The 17,103-nt window shown below is 43.3% G+C and overlaps 1 protein-coding gene across 1 annotated transcript in view; it reads left to right on the top strand.

The window, feature by feature from the left end:
• TSEN2 (tRNA splicing endonuclease subunit 2) overlaps positions 1-8,159 on the top strand; it is an 82,301-nt gene extending 74,142 nt beyond the window's left edge. Inside the window, exons 9-11 of the mRNA XM_085624860.1 lie at positions 2,554-2,665; positions 6,538-6,627; positions 7,635-8,159. Of these exons, the coding sequence (XP_085480986.1) occupies positions 2,554-2,665; positions 6,538-6,627; positions 7,635-7,694 (262 nt within the window). The 3' untranslated portion in view covers positions 7,695-8,159. The remainder of the gene's footprint in view (positions 1-2,553; positions 2,666-6,537; positions 6,628-7,634) is intronic.
• Positions 8,160-17,103: the final 8,944 nt, after the last annotated feature.

Below are 17,103 nucleotides of genomic sequence, written 5' to 3'. Positions count from 1 at the left end.
TGTGCTTCATACAGGCCGATATCCCTACTAAACATCGACCATAAACTGTTAGCTGGGATTCTGACTGCTCGCCTAACTCCACTGTTATTGGGCCTGATAGACGCAGACCAGGCAGGGTTTGTCCCCAACCACCAATGTAGTGACAATACAAAAAGGTTGCTCCGTTTTATTGACAAAGCGCAGTGCTATGACACAGAGCGCATGCTACTAGCAATCAACACTTAGAAACTGTTCGATAGTGTTCACTAGCCATACATTGAGGCGACTCTTCAGCACTTTGGATTCGGTGACCGATTCCGAAAGTGGATCCTTAGCAACTACACACAGCCATCGGCAATGGTTTGCATGAATGGACACTCCTCTGCTCCATTCTCAATCCGCAGAGGCACAAGGCATGGCTGCCCTCTCTCCCCTCTACTGTTCACTCTCTACATGGAGCCTATGGCCCAAAGAGTTCGAGATGACCCTCTTATATAGGGTGTCTGCTTCGGAGGGGAGAGACACACTATCAGCCTCTACGCGGATGACGTAGTAGATACCCTGGAGGACCCATTGGTCTCTCTCTTGGCTTTTCTAGCTGAACTCAAGTTCTTTGCCCGAGCAGCGGATTTCAAAGTAAACATACACAAGTCTCAAGCTCTCAGCCTCTCGCTTCAAAACTCAACATTCTTGGAACTGCAGCGCCCCATCCCATACAATGTGCCTCTACATAGGTTTCCTATCTCGGGCTTCAGCTCACGGCTGACACCGAGAGGACAGTATCCCTTAATTATAAAAATTATTTAAAAACTACTTCAGCAAATACAATCGGACCTGCGTGGGTGGAGGCAAAGTAGTCTCTCTTGGCTAGGCCGTATAGCGGCGGTGAAAATTACCATACTGCCCAAAATATTGTTTCTCTTTCAGGTGCTCCCAGTAGAGCCCTCCACAGAGATGCTTCGTACTCTCCAACGGGAGATTAACCGCTTTGTATGGGCAGACAAGCGGCCCCGGTTGCATAGAGATCTCAGTTATAGACCCCCAGGTGAGGGGGGACCGGGCATTCTGAACCTGCTATCAAGCCGGGCAACTTTAGAACTCTTTTGGAGTGGTACCGCTTTGAATCAGAAATTACTGGCCAGAGCGGTTACGGGTCTGTCCTTATGGAAGATTCCCTTCATCCACAAATCATCACACCCGAAAAGCTTATTAAGGCCCCACCCCCATTGCTGCGTGGGACAGAGTGGCAGTTTGGGGTGGATTCACGTCCTTTCCCTCACCCTTGACACCTGTAGTGGGCAATCCTGACTTTACTCCAGGCCTTGATCCAGTGGCCTTCAGATACTGGGGACATGAGAGAATGAGGAGGGACCTTTGTCATTCACAACGTCACCTCACCCCTTTTGAAAAATGGTTGCTCTCTAAAATATCAGACACCCGTCTTACAAAAGACCTGTATGGCCTCCTTCGCTCTCCCATATTGCACTGTAGATCCCAGAGTCAGAAATGCTGGGAGCTTAAAATAGGTCGTACACTTACTCAGCGGGAATGCAGGACATTTATTACTGTGCAAGACATACAGCCCGAAATGTACCTGGCATTGAAACTGTGACCAAAATAGCAACCTATTGGTACCTTACGCCTACCCACCTACACTAAGGGAATCTTACCCGCAAGCCCGAGTGTTGACGAGACTGTCGTTCTGTAGGCACTCTAACACACTTACTATGGTACTGCCCTAAACTTACAGCTTACTGGGCGCAAGTGACACCCATCTAAACACACTACTACCCCATTTCCCAGCTTCTACCGTTTTAGGTCTACCCAATGCTCTTACCTTTCCACTTAAATCCCATACGGGGAGGCAGATGGGTTTAGCACTGGGGGCAGCCCTACAGAAAATATCATCACACTGGGGTACGGGGCACACCCCCACTCACCAAGGCTGGTTCCATCGTCTATGGTACATTCTGGTTATAGAAACGTCTGTCTTTCTCCTTATTGAATCAAAGGGCATCCTTCCCTGAACTTTGGCGCCCAATCCTGTCTTTACGGAGTTTCGTGAAATCACATGTCCTAGATATTTGCGTCTTTTACGGCTTACAGAGCCTCCAACTAACCCCGCTTGAGGGAAGCTCTGGCATTTTCTATGTTTGACGAGGTGATGTCCTCTCCTTTGTTTAGGGTGGATCCCGGGCGTGGGAGAAGGGAGGGGAGGGCGGTTAGGTGGGGTGGGAGTTTTAGGTGGTTTTTTAAGTTCAACAATGATGGTCTTCGACCCCGTAAAGCCTTGTATTGCTCTGACTTTTGAAAATATTAAAGAAATTGAAACCTAAAATAGTCTGTGCATCTTGTTTTTCTCTGCATGCCTGTACAGTACTAGACTCCTTCACCTGATCGTTTTAGTGTTATTGGGTGTTCCTTTTTAAAAAAAAAAAAAGTTTGGGGGAGGGAAAATAATAAAATAGACACGGCTTTCTACTTCACAATTTGCACATTGATTTCAAAAGTATTCAAATACCAATATAATGATTCAACATTAATGCCTTTATATCTTTTCTTGTTTTTTTGCAGCTATTCTGTAATCATAGAGCTCGTTGACCACCAATTTCAAGGTTCAGCACGAAGACCATTTACGTGGAAGTCACTGGCTGGCTTGAATCGAACAACGGTGAATGTTTCAAAGGTAGGTAACCCCTAAGTGGTATTCTCCTCTAAATATTTGGTCATTTTGGCCGTTGTTCTTTGGGTGATGCATTTTCTTTGCTGTGTCCCTCAATGGAAAGGTGTTCCCTTATCATTCTACAGAGTTAAAACAAATGTTAGATATGAAATGTTGGCATCTACCCCAGTTTTTCTCTTTAGTTCCGTGGAATTTCGTGCAAGGCTTAAGTCAGAAGTGTTTTAATTCATCAACAGAGTTGGGAGAAAATAAATATACATCTCTCACCTGCTTCTCTGAAAACACTGACTTCAGCATTGCAGGATCTACGGTGATAGTCATAATTGTTAGAATAATTCCCGCTGCTTGTAAATACTTGATTCTCAGTCTTCTGTAAAGTGGATGCTCAAAGTTAACTTGTCCAAATGTAATGAAGGCCCCTCTAAACAGCCTGCCCGGGCCGACCTTTTCCTGAATTCAGACTTCACCATTGAAGAAATGCCATTACAGAACTATATAAGTAATGTCAAACCTAAAAACCCCAGGACAATTCCTTCTACGCTTATTAGATACTGTAGACCGTGTCCCAAATCTTGAAATTACAGCAGCTGTTCTTCCTCTAGTCTTTCCTCTGTGTGCTTGTGGTCTTGGCAAGGTAAAACATAGGTACTCCCTAAAAGACCAATGTCTACTCAGACTTAAAAAAACTAATTTGATGGGTGAATCATCATCATGCCTCAAAATATAGTATGATTCCAGTTTGATTCATGTATTAATAACCATGTAAACCATATCTGAATTTGCAGTATCAGTTGTTAAGATATGTCAGACAAATATAAGTGTCTGTTTTTAATGGCTGATTTTTTTTATTTATTTGAAATCCGGCTATGATTATTTGTTGCAGACAGATTATATTTCTATATATTATAATCTCCAAGGTCCTGATGCTGCAACAAGCCTGTAACATCCACCCAGTGAGTCTGTCCCGGTTAATGGGTCCAGCACCCTTGTTTAATATGACGAGCTTCATTTGCTCCTTGTGGAGAAACGTTCCGGGACTTCAGGATTGCTGTTATAGTATAGAATTTCTTCCATATGATTCTGCGTTTCAGCATCTCAGCCTTTCTCAAATCAATGACCCCAGCACCTCAAAAACATTCATGCACAGTTCATGACCATAGAAAATGTACTATGTGTGTTCAGGTGCAAATCTCACAAATCCTTGTAATAAATACAGATCTTGGCCTTTGGTGTAAACAATATATTATAGTGCATGTAATTAATGTAATTTATACAAACAGATAATTTCCTAATATTGTATAGGTGCAAAGAACAGAAGTTTTACAAAAAAGGAACAAAATGTAATAACATCTTAAAATAGTCTACAGTTGGGGGAGGAGCCAAGATGGCGACCGGAGCAGACGCTTGAGCGCCCGGCTCCGTCGGCCCTTGGCCTCGGACTATCATCCTGACTACTATCCTCGCCGATTTTCGAGGTGCAACGTGTGCGACGACGCGCTGACTGCGCCGCTGCCTTCCCGGAGTTTTAGCCCGCCCGGACGCCGGAGTTCTTGGTGCTTTTGTTCTCCGCATTGGACCCCTGCTCTATTGTGGCCTTGGCTGGCCCCCTGGAAGCTCCGCAGTTACCGGACCCGCTAGCGTAAACCTGAGCCCCGCGGTCCCGGTCCCACCCCATACCACGGACTGTCGCCGGATGAGCCGGGGGAGGGACGCCCGGACACCCCCTGCACCCCGCACCTGATGGGCTGGAGCTATAGGGTAAGCCCCGGTGCGGCGGGTCTCCTGCCCCGTTCTGTGGACCGCGCTGTGGGAGGCTGCAGACCCCCTTTTTTCTATTGCCTAGTCGGCTGCAAAGAGATCCCGAGGGAAGGGCAGTGACTGTTGGCTTTTCCCTGTTGCGGCGCAGACCGGAGGGGAATTGCCTCCTTCCTACGACCCCCCCCCTGGCCACTGTACCGTTCTGCGGTAAAACATGGCGTTGATTGCCTGCTCGCGGCTGGGGGATGCTACTCCGGTCTCGCCCGCTGCCCGCTTCGCCCTCCCTCTACCAGACACCAGCTCCATAGTGCCGTCCCGGATTGCTACCGATGTGGGGGCGCAGCCTCCGCTGACATGCGGCTCCGTGCTGGCTGCCCTGCGGGACTTTCGTCTACAAATGTGTCTTGGTTTGCAGGCGCTGAGTGAGCGGTTTGACTCCATACTGTCGGCTGCGGGTCGTGAGCGCCCCGTTTGTCATCAACAAGGAGTGGGTCTGCCAGTGCTTTTGCCCTCTTGCGGGGACGCAATGGCTGTTTATGATCGTGCTACACTGGTGCCTGCATCTGGCTTTACCGGCACCCAGGATCAATCGCTCTCCAGCTCAATTGCGGATACTTTGTCTCCCCGTTCATTGCCGCCTGCTTCGTTGTTGCCTGCCTCACCGTGCCCGCAAGGGTATCCAGCAGAGCGACACCTGACGTCCTCGAGGAACCGTTCACGGTGGCCTACTGCTTCTTTTCTGTGGAACTCCTGTACTTTACATGCCAGGTCTGGACTTTATGTGGTGCACAAGGGGACCTCAATAGATGGTCGGCGGCCATTTTGTGACTCTACTTCACCATCCTCTCCCAAGCGGCCATATTGTCTTTGTCTGCACGGGGTGCGGGGCCTTCATGTAGGGGCGGGTGTAATCTTAAGCCCGCGATCGGGCCAGGGCTAAACTGATTTATATCGACATGGTTTCACGGATGGGCTGGACTGGGTCTGGAACTGTTTGCATATGTTGTGCGCACTCGTCGCGGTTTGTCCGCCTTCATTTAAATTGTTGTGACACTTTATCTTCCCACGACCGCTTTTGGCGTAGTGGGTTCTCAGTGTGTGGCGGCCATAGTTGGCCGATGGTTTCGGGCGCTCTGGGGTAACGTAGGCTCCTCCCCACTTATCTCTCTGTTCTCTTATTTTTCTTTACTCTATTCCTACTTTCTCTCTTGTCTATATTTCGGGTTCATTGGGCGACAGGCACTATGCCGGGGGGGGGGGCAGGCCGTAGCCTCCGCATTGGTGTAGGGTGGGGGGGTAATTCACTGTTTCTACTTATTTCTATGGGCCTTTTTCTTTTATGTCTCTGCGCTATACTTGTTTCGATTCGGGGTCCGGGTGTGGGGTGGATTGAGTGGGGGCGGCTCTGGAGGGGTGCATATTCAATCATGTGACTATCCTGTTGTATAGCTGCATCGCCTCACTGCCTGAGATTTTCCTTCCATGACCGTTTTAATGATGCTGCTGCTCTCCCGTGTGGTGAAGCTATCTTGCGGACTCGAATCTCCTTGGTGCTTATTCTTTACTGATTTTTTCCCTGATAAAATTATTTTGAAAACCTTAAAATTAACCTTCACTTCTCCTTCCCCTGGTGTCAAGGATCTCTCCAGTTTATACCTCATGACTCGTTGCTAATCTTGACCGTGGATGCGCAGGGGATGTAATGTTTGTACCAGTGCTTAACCGTACCATGGCCGGCCTGACGGTTGTAGGCCCGTATTTGTTATTTTCATATGCACAAATAAAGGTTTTTAAAAAAAAAAAAAAAAATAGTCTACAGTTGCCACAATGCTTCCAATTGTACGAGCCATTGAATATTACAAATCTAAAGAAATTAATTTTAATGATCCTACCGACACGCTTGCATAAAGTGCAACATGGTTAATAACGAATTAGAATACCAATGTGAAAAAAAAGTGATTTAGTGTAAATTAACATATCACAAAATAGATAGCTGTACATCTGGTTATGTTTGTGTGTGTGTATATGTATGTATATAGATAGATAGATAGATGGATAGATACACACACAAATTGTTCGACGATGACAACTACTATTTTGATTTTTCTTCCTCTCAGGAGCTGTTATTTTGCTATCTGATCAAACCAACTGACATGACGGAAGAGGAGATGTGCTCCCCAGAGTGCCTGAAAAGAATAAAAGTTCAGGCAAGTGAACCTATCGAGTAAACTGTTTATTTTGAGTTTGTATGACAATCTTTTTTTGAAGCTTGGGTCAAGAACCCTCTGAAAGCACAAGAACACATTTGAGCAACAGGTGAGGTGGGAACATTGTTCACTTTCTTCACTCGGATCCACCCCACCTCCCCATCCCCCACAATACCACCAGAAATCTATTTCATATGCTTGATTGAATGGTTTTAAATTGAGGTGATTCCTGAACTGTAATTAGTTTGATAAAGTCTGACATTTGCATTTAGAGCATTGCACAAGCTGGGCCCCTGAACACTAAATGATCTCCCCCTGGGTTTCACCAGTTTAACGTATTTTTCGGAATGACAAGTAGAACATGAAATTACGCAAGATTATGAGGGCGTAAAGGAAATTTCACCTGGACCTATTAGCAAACCACTTGCATCATGTAAGGACGGATGAAATAAAAATCTTCACGCTTGCTTAGCTAGGCAAATTGTGGTGGTTAAGGTGGTTCACTAACAGCCAGACTGTAAAAATAGTTTTTTTGGTAAACCTGGCTGTATTTGTTATTTGAAATTGGATTATAGTCTGAGCTAACAAGCTCTTACTTCATTATTCCTTTTGAGTTTCCTAAGAAAAACCTAGTACACAACTTCAACCAACCCAAATTTCTTTTCTCCAGCTATAACCTCTGTCTATCTTTAACAATCTGCCAGATACTTTCATGAGTCAGTCGTACATGCATGCCATTCTTTTCAGAACATTTCATGAAGATTTATTAAAGATATTAGCAAGTATTTCGGGTGGTCCTATTATCTCAATCATACCTGCAGTCGCTGTTGACAACTCTTCAATATCTAATGTGATACACAGCCATTTCAAATATTGGCATCTTAACTGAGACGGAGTCACTTTAGTATTGGATATGTGTTTCAGATGGATACACATAGGAATCTATGGTATTGTGGTCTTGCTCTTGCTAATCCTACATTAATATATATCTACTTTTTATTTTTTAGGAATTAATTGTAAACCGTTGGGTCTCCTCACGCGAGCGCTCTGAACAAGATGAACTTTGACAGGGGAATGTGCAGCCAAAGAGCTTATTTCAAACAATCTTTCCGTTGCAGGAGCAGCATTAAATTACATTGGTCGAATGTAGTAAAACAATATTATTCCATACTTACTGTTCATATTACTAGAGTGTTTTTTATTCACTCTACTGTATTGTTCGGTTTTTTGGATGAAACTTTGAAGATAAACATAGAAAGTATAACATTAACAGAAAAAAGAGACCCGTGTTTTGTATACGTTAATTGAGTAACATTATATTGTTTTTTCGTGCCTCCCACTGTAGTTTGTCTGTTTAATTAAGTATGATTAACAGTCTCCAAATGTCAATCAATCATCATTTTAATGTCGAACAGTTGATTAGCGAGTGGAGGAGGGATGGGGTGGTGGTTGTTTGAATATCCATAAGGGTTTACCTCCTTTCTAGATCTCTTGACTTTTCTAAAATGATATCAATAATATTTCAGCCACCCCTTTTCATCCACTGGTGTGTTATTGTGTCAGTCACATTTGTCTTCCGATTATTACAGCAAGGGGCAATGGTTCAGCCTACTTCAGCCATTGGCTAAGGTCACTGTGATTGGTGGCATTCTGCCCTTCCACAGGTAGCTCATCCCCACACAAAGTTGTTCCCTTAAGTGCTAGTGACCACATAGCAATGAATGCTTATTGAGACCCACAAATATTTTTGCTTTAGGCCAATGGTTTTTAAATTGATAAGGGGCCAGCAGCATTGCCACAACAAAGGTTTGTACAAACCATGACCGAATAAAACAAGCTTTGACAAAGCCATGAGACTGGCAGCTCATGCCAGACCTATTTGCTTTGCCAGTGCTTGCTATTGGACTGAAGTTGCCCATTTCATTATCCGGTCATAAGGCTATCATCTCTGCAGCAGTATATTCCTTATTGATTGCACAATGCTTTTGTTTTCTCGCCTTACCAAGATACTGCGGTTGCTACTTGCCTGAAAGGTAGCAGAGTGTCTAGCTAGTGTGCCTGGGGAGTAAGGCCAATGTCTGCGGTTCCAGGAGATCTCTTCGTTGGCTTCCAGTTGGTGGTTAGGTGCATGGCTCAGGCTATCCCAAGGTGTCCTATTTCCACTAACTTACCTTCCACTGTTGACTACGTGTCTCCATAAGCTTACATTTAAGGAGAGAGAAAGCCTTGCAGTACCAACAGTGATTGTCTGGAATGCCTTACCTTTTCAAATCTGTGCGTCTAGGTTCTTTCTGCCATCAGAGGCCTGCTAAAAGTACATCACTCCTTATGTGGTACATAGGTCTCCAGTGCCAGGAGCTCTTTTGGGTAGTGTTCGCTTTACTGGTTCTTTTAAATAAGCAGTGAACCTATAATACTATTCAGGTGAATATACCTGAACTGTGTATTTTGTGGTTCTAAAGCTATGCACCCTGTGCTTGCTACACTTTGTTAATTAATATTGTGTTAGTGTGTGGAAGTCATAAAAACGTTTTTCAATCTAAAAAAGTAACTTTTTTCTTTTTTTTTTTTTAAATGTTTGCAAATATGGATATGTACTCTGTTTGCGACATGGAAAGATGCATTCAAAAACTGTAATCTGCTGAAGCAGCAGAAGTGAGAAGCATTTGCAATGCAATAGGTCTCACATTTGCATGAGTTAGAGCTATTGGTATTGTAAATTACAATGTCTTATCTATGTGTTTTGGTTTAGAGTGGAGTGGAAGTATGTGGTTTGAATTGGATTTGTGTGGGGGTGGCATTGTGTGGTGTGTTATGGAATTATGTGACATGGTGAATAGATAGGGGTGAGAGCTCCACAGAATAGATATAAAGGTAGATAGAGAGGAATAGGTAGTTTATGCACGAAGTGGTGAATGAACTGTAGATAGAGGAGCAGAAAGAGTGTGTGAGAAAGAAGGGGAGAGTAGGCCATAGACTCATAAAGAGTGTATGCAGAAGAGACCCTAAGAAGAGGAGGAAAGCATGGGTTTGAGAGACGGAAAATTGCGCTTGAAGATCTGAAGTGAGCTAATATGAGAGTGGCGGAAGAGTGCATGAGAGAACGAGAGAGAGGTGTGTGTATAGAGAGAGAGGGATGAGAAGAAGGGGCACTTAGAGGGTGGGGGAAGCGTGAGGTGGAATTTGCACAGCACGAGGTGGTACAGGAAGGTAGCATGTGTGAGCAGGCTGAATAGAGGAGATAGGCAGTGTGAGGGAGGGATAACAGGGAGTTGTGGAATTGCGAGATGAAAGGGGTAGTGGCAGTGTGATGAAAGGGGCAGTGGGTGAGTGGGAGAGAGATGACATGGTTGGTGTGTAACTGTGGCGCTGAATGAAATTATGCTTATTGGAATTGTGTCATGGTGTGAAGTGCATTTAGGTGGATTGTTTATATGTGGTATGGAGTGCATTTATTTGGGGTGTTTTTATGTTGTGTTGAGTTGAGTGAAGATATGTTGCACTGAGTGTTATTATGTAGAGTGTAATTATGTTGTGTGCTGCTGAAGTGGTGTTGCTGCTGCTGCACTGGCTGAGATGCTGCTCAGGTGGAGCTGAGTGAGGTTGAGTTGGTGCTGTGCTGAGGTAATGCTATGTTAATGCTGAAATGGTTCTGCGCTGATGCTGAAGTGGTGTTGCGCTGATGCTGAAGTGGGGCTGCGCTGGTGCTGAGGTGGGGCTGCGCTGGTGCAATGATGCGGAGGTGGTGATGCTGAGATGGTGGTGCGCTGAGGTGGTGCACTGGTGCTGAGTGATGCTGAAGTGGTGCTGAGCATGGCCGGCTTTATTGCTGGTGGCGTCCGGTGCCGCAATTTATTTTAGCACCATGACCTCCTCCTCAGATTCCAAGACTACCACCCGGCAAAAGGGCTCCTCATCCCTCCATAGCCCCTCTCTCGCATACATTTAATTTGTTTTAAAGCACTGGTAAAGGCTGGCTTTTTTTAATCCACTCAGCTATCCACTTCAAATACAGATCTTTACTTTGCAGCAGGCATATTAACCCTCTGCGCTACATTATGGCGAGTCAAAACTGCCACTAGACAAAACTCTGATCTCTCTGTCTAGCAGGAACATTAATCACAAGAGTTATCTTGACATTTTTATTGCTACCTAAAATCTGGACGCACAAGGAACTCTTTATCAGCTGCTTTTAAATTAAACGTTTTTTCTAAACACAGCGCCCCACCTGAGGTCCGCGCCCAGTGCGGCCGCACAGGTCACACTGCCCTAAAGCTTGCCTTGGTGCTGAGTAATGGTGAGGTGGTACTGAGTGTTGCTGAGGTGGTGCTGCGCTGGTGGTGCACTGATGCAAAGGTGGTGCTGTGCTGATGCTGAGGATGTGCTGTGGTGCTTTTGAGTGATGCTGAAGAGATGTGATTGTGCTGAGGTGGTGCGGAGTGATGCTGCAATGGTGCTGAGTGATGCTCAGGTGGTGCTCATTTAACATTTAAAAACTGCTGAGGATTATAACCTAGAAATGTGCAAACATCCTTCATTTACGTATTGCAAATTGCCTAAGTGCATGGAGAAGCTAATCTAGTGACTAGTAATGTTGATGGAGAACAATGAGAATATGACTACAAAGTGTGTTCTACATGGCATATGAACTGCACGTGAACTTGCAGGCAATCAGAATTTTGTTTTTAGAAAAAAAGACTTCACCTTCGACTCTTAGCGTCACGTTATAGCACTACATTACATTATGACTTTTGAAAGGTCCGTCTCTGTACTTCAAATTTTAGAATTAAAAAAACCAAGCCCTCTTTACATGTGCTTTTTAATGAGCCTTGAAGATACATTAGAAGTGCATCTTCATATCCCATCCACTTAAAAATCAAACAAGACAGGACGAATCTAACCGATAACATATATTGAGACTTCTGTTTGTATCAAATACTTTCTCGTTTTTCCAGCCTCACCCCAGAAACAAGCAGAATTGTGAAACATACTATAAACCATCCATCTTGGCAAACAAGTTTAATATCAGGGCGCATGAAGGTGCATATTGAGCAAGGCAGCCCTAAATAGAACGCATTGAAATGTTGGTGAAGCAGGATGCTGCTTCCATTGAACGCCAGGCGTCCATCCAAGTTAAATGAAAACACAAAGCTGCAGTTCACAAGGTCAAAAATGCAGGTAAGTGGTAGAACTCAGCAATAAAGCAGTGTCTTCAAGGTACTGACCTAGATTTATTATCTTAAGCTGCTATAACGTATAAACAGGGTTTGCGCTTTTACTTATTACAGATCTTTCAATGACTGGATGTCTTTATATTTTCATTAAGAATATTACAATGATTAAGTCTCGCAGATCAGTGGTTTGGTCACTTTAAAATGGTGGTGAAACTATGCAATGCATCCTTTGTGGAACATTTACAAAATTACTTGCAAATAAACGTTTCCTTGTGCTCCAAGCATGTAATCCCATCTTCCCTGCAGTATGTACCACCTGGGGAGGTTTTACAGCACAGCTCACCTCAAATCGGATGGACATTTTGCAGGACTGTGCTGCTGTCATGAGTATGCATTTAGTTGACAAGCTTCTTAAGTATCTCTGCTGTTGATGTACTTTCCTGTACGCAAGGAGCGTGCAGTAATCATTGCATGGAGTGCAAATAATGTTTGCATGTTCTTAAAAGATTAATCTAGCAGTGTATCTGTATCCCAAGGAGCAACGGGCGGGTGGTGGTGCTGGGGACGTCACAGATGAGCATCGAGCACTGACACCAGCATGAAGCAATGCAATGAAGATTGTGTGTTAACAATTCTAGTGCCCTGAACTGACCAACGCCATCACCCAGTGCACCCAAGTTAATATTTGCCCCTGCTTTTTAGAATCGTCCCAGATTTCAGTGATTTTGAAGTGACTCCTAATATGTCTTGGACGTAAAAAACGCAGGTCCATGAAGAAAAGTTATCCTTAATTGGGGCAGCACACTTCCAGACATAGCGCTAGCCAGTCCACTGAAAACTGACTCTCACAGCCACATCTAGAACCTACATAGTGACATCAGCAAAGATCTCCATTCAAACATAAACAGGAAAAGAAAGCATTGAACAAGCTACGTAACATGTAACACACCTTATGACCTAATAAAATAACAAAACTAACATAAATTAAAAGAAAATTACCAAATGTATACATAAGGCCTGATTTAGTTCTTGGTGTATGGGATACTCTGTCACGTGACAGATATCCTGTCCGCCATATTGTGCCATAGGATATAATGCACTTGTAATACGGTGGATAGGATATCCATCACATTTGTGATGGCGTAGCCAATTCGCAAAAATCTAAATCAACTTTACAGGCGAATGACTAATCCTGCATTTTCTCTTAACTCTTGATGCCAAAGACTCAGTATCAACATACACATTGTTCTGTCTTGGTGCCGCAAACTCAGTGTCAATCCACACATTATTGTCCACTCCCAACTCAACATTTTCCGTATCTCCACTTTGACTACCAACATCAGTGGAGACACAATCACTCAACTTATTAGAGACACGATTACCTAAAAATGGCTTGTTTATTTTAAACACATATTGACTTCCCTCCAACTGAACATCCTCTTCATTTAATGCCATTTGACCACTCCTTACAGTCCACACCTTCCCATTTTGAGTGACCACACTGTTCTTATTGACTTTCACAACTCTCATTGCTCAACCAAATTTAGTTACCCTTCACTTGAAACCCAGGTTTGAGTATTCTTACCCAGTCTCCCACTGCAAAGGTGGGTTCTTAGCCTCTCCATTTACTATCATATCTACTTTTCATCTTTTCTTGTTTCTTCTGCACCCTCATCACCACTTCTTAAGCATCTATGAGAAATTCATTTGACATTTTCTTTTTAATCCACCAGGGGCACAACTTGGAGACTGAATATCTTCCTTTCAACAAGCAGAAAGGGCTTGCTTCAGAGACAGAATATAGAGTAATACGATACATCCATAACTTTTCCCTCAACAAATTTTTAATTCACTTCCAGACTTGCGTGCCCATTCAATGCCATTTTTAAGCACACAATTAAATTTGTCAACTTGACCATTTTCTTGAGGTTCATACAGTTCTGTAGTTATGTGCTTGATACCACATCCTTTAAGAACCTCCTCCATCTCATGAGACTTCAGCGAAACGCCGTTGTCAGTAACAACTACTTCTAGACACCCTTCCTGAGCAAAAACCTCTTTAAAGAATTCAATCACCACACTCGAGGTGACGTTCAACAAGCTTAACTTCAGGCCATTCGGCGTGAAGTCAATCACAATTAAAGCTAACCTGGCTTCTTGTGGTAAGTTTTTTTTTTTTATGGACCAGAAATATCAAAAGCTACCTTTTCCCAGGGAAACTTCAGCCATGTCGCAGGTTTCAAAGGAAGCACTTTCAGCATATTATCACTGTTGACACACCTCACATTCTCTCACCACTCTGTCTGCCATTCTGTCCGCCATTCTGTCCATACCAGGCCACCAAAAATATGACCTGATAAGTCTCTTCATAAAGGACATTCCAGGATACCCTTGAAATTAAGATTTCCTGTGTGTGAAATCTGAAGGAACACACCTTGCTCCTTTGAATACCAAGTCCCCCTCCACTTCCAATGCTCCTGACACTTTTTAAAGGTGTTATTTCAGGGGGCAGACATTGTTCTGTAGGCCAATTTTCCACCACATACTTCTTCATCAGTTACCAAAAACTGTATTTTAGCACTTTTTCTAAGCATCCTCAAATATGCCTTTGAATTCCCCGCTGACAAAATTCTTGATGGTCATGGCCCTCTCAATCTCATTACAGTCCTCTGCATCATTGTCTTTTAAACAAGGCAATCTAGACAGACAATCAGCAGTGACATTGCTCTTATTTGGTTCATACTAAAGCTTAAAATTGTACTCTTGTAACCTTGATGTGTGCCTAGCAATGTGTGCAGTAGCATTGCACCCCCCACCTGGAGACAAAAATCAAACCAATGGTTTAGGATCTGTCCTCCGCACAAATCTACTTCCCCAAACATAATTACAGAACTGTTCAATAGCCCACACACATGCTGACAACTCTTTTTCAGTTGCAGCATATCTCCTGTCAGTATCATTGAGAGTTTTTGACGCAAATGCAACACACCATTCCTCCTCATACTTTTCAGACAACACTCCACCAATCTAAACTGCCATTCATGGTAATAATGCAGACTTTGTTCAAATAGAAAGCTTTGAGTGGAGGAGCTTCCACAATCTCCTCCTTGATTTTCTGGAATGCTTCGTGTTGCTTATCTGTCTATTTAAATTAGGTTCTATTCCCGGTCAGTTCTCACAGGGGCTCCATCTTATTGGCAATATTTTTTCTAAATGTGCTATAGTACTCGCACAATTCTGCAAATGACAATAGCTTCTGCTTGTTATCTGGAGCAGGAACATCGACAATAGCATCTACTAGGGATTTCTTTGGAACAACTCCATTTCCAGACAAAGTGTGTCCTAAATATTCCACTGAGTCCCAGGAAAACCTACACTTTTTCCTTTAGTGTGAGTCCATGTAGTTCTAATCTTTTGCACACTTCCTGGAGTCAAGCTATCCTGGCTGAAGAGGGGTGAAACCCCGAAACCGGTCCTAGGATGCTTGTTTCCGGTCCAGGGAGGACCTGGCTTAGCAGTTCGGGCTGGACTGTTCCCATGAGGCACAGGGTCAAGACTGATTTGCATATAGCCAGGTCTAAACTGGGGTGGCATGGTGAGCAAAAGAATGATGGATTTAACCCAGATCTCTTGACTGGGGTTGAATGTTTTGATTTGTTCTGCATTCCGTCCATCAATAGTGTGTCTTTTGCGTTCACAAGTAAAAAGCATGGGAAACTCTGATTCAGATTTCTCTGAGGAGGGGGAGGGAATAGAGAAAGGATGTTCACACTGGCTTCCCCGTGAGTTTCTGTGCGCATCGGCATCTACCCAGCTCTAAAGGATGTTCACGCTGGCTTCCCAATGAGTTTCTGTCCGCAGCGGTTTGTCGGTGTCTACCCAGCTCTCTGTTGTCTGCGACTGTCGACACACTATGTGGAGTCCTAAAATTCTGCTGCTGCTCTTACTCATGGCCACCTTCACAGGTTTGTGACTTTTCCACATTTTCGATGTGCAGAGTTATGTGGAGAGCGCAAATATATTTTGTTTAATATTACACTTTTTGTAACAGTTTTGTATTACACATTAGTGCTATGCATCTTTTTAAACATGTGGTTTATGTCTGTTGGCAAGCTAATGTGCTTTATGTATGTTGACAATCTTATGTACCTGATGTCACACGCGGTGCTCACCAGAAAAGGGACTAAACTGTGTGCCATAATTAGAGTGAATCGAATGGTCTTGCAGCTTTATAATGTCACATTTGCTTCATGGCAGATTGAAAATGAGTGTTTGTGTTAGAGAAGACACTGTGGTGTAAAATGAGCACTTTTAGAGTTTTCACCATTTTACTATTCTTAGTAAGACGCCAACCAATCCCTCAAATATGATTTTAGTTGGATGCGAATAATACAGAGCATTGAAACGTTCTGGTATGCTTTGACTTGGATGGCAATGTAAGACTACATGCCAAACAAATCCTAAAGTTTGGTGAGTCAGCTATGTTACCATTTATGCATGATGTTAACATATTTCCACTCGACATATTTAAAAATGTAGCGGGTAATTGCAGTGTTGTGGAAATTAACGTCCAATCTAAATATGCATGTTTTGCAAATACAATACATATTTGAATAATGGGAAATTGGTCTCACCCTCAATTATGTTGTCTGAGTTAACACCCTATTGTCTGCGTTGCCCTGCTACCAGCCTCCCTCCTGCTGTTCATGTTGCCCTGCTTCCACCCGTGATTACAAAAATTTAATAATTCTTCTCCCTTCTGCTGCCCATGTGGCTCCTCCCACTATCTGTGTTGCCACCCAACCGCTATAGCAAACAAAAAAATAGCATTTGCTATGCAATAGGTCTCGCAATTACGCAAGTTTAAGCTATTGGCATTATAAATGACAATGCCTTTTATTTATGCTTTAAAAATCAAAACATAAATAAAAGGTATTGACATTTACATCTAAAACAATGAACAAATGTGTTAATTCTTTCAAGAGTAGTTTGTCCACCAACACTCATGGTTCACAGTACATATATCCTCAGCAAAGTTTTTACTCTCCTTAAAGATTTCAACCATTTTTCTGATTGCTCTAAGGTCTTAGCAGTACTAATTACATATTGGAAATGTGGGTCACCCATAACTGTTCCTGAAACCTTTTTGCTCCTGACATGCACAATAACGTGATCCCTTATCATTTAATCTGTGAGAAAATCATCAAATATTTCACTCTCTAATTGGGCATGGATATAACATTTAAATTTGTTTAGTGCTCACTGGATGTAGATTTAAAACAATTCTCCATCCTCATCATAG

Source organism: Triturus cristatus, chromosome 9, assembly GCF_964204655.1.
Source record: "Triturus cristatus chromosome 9, aTriCri1.1, whole genome shotgun sequence".
NCBI classification, from domain to species: domain Eukaryota; kingdom Metazoa; phylum Chordata; class Amphibia; order Caudata; family Salamandridae; genus Triturus; species Triturus cristatus.
This window is presented reverse-complemented; position numbering and strand designations above follow the sequence as displayed.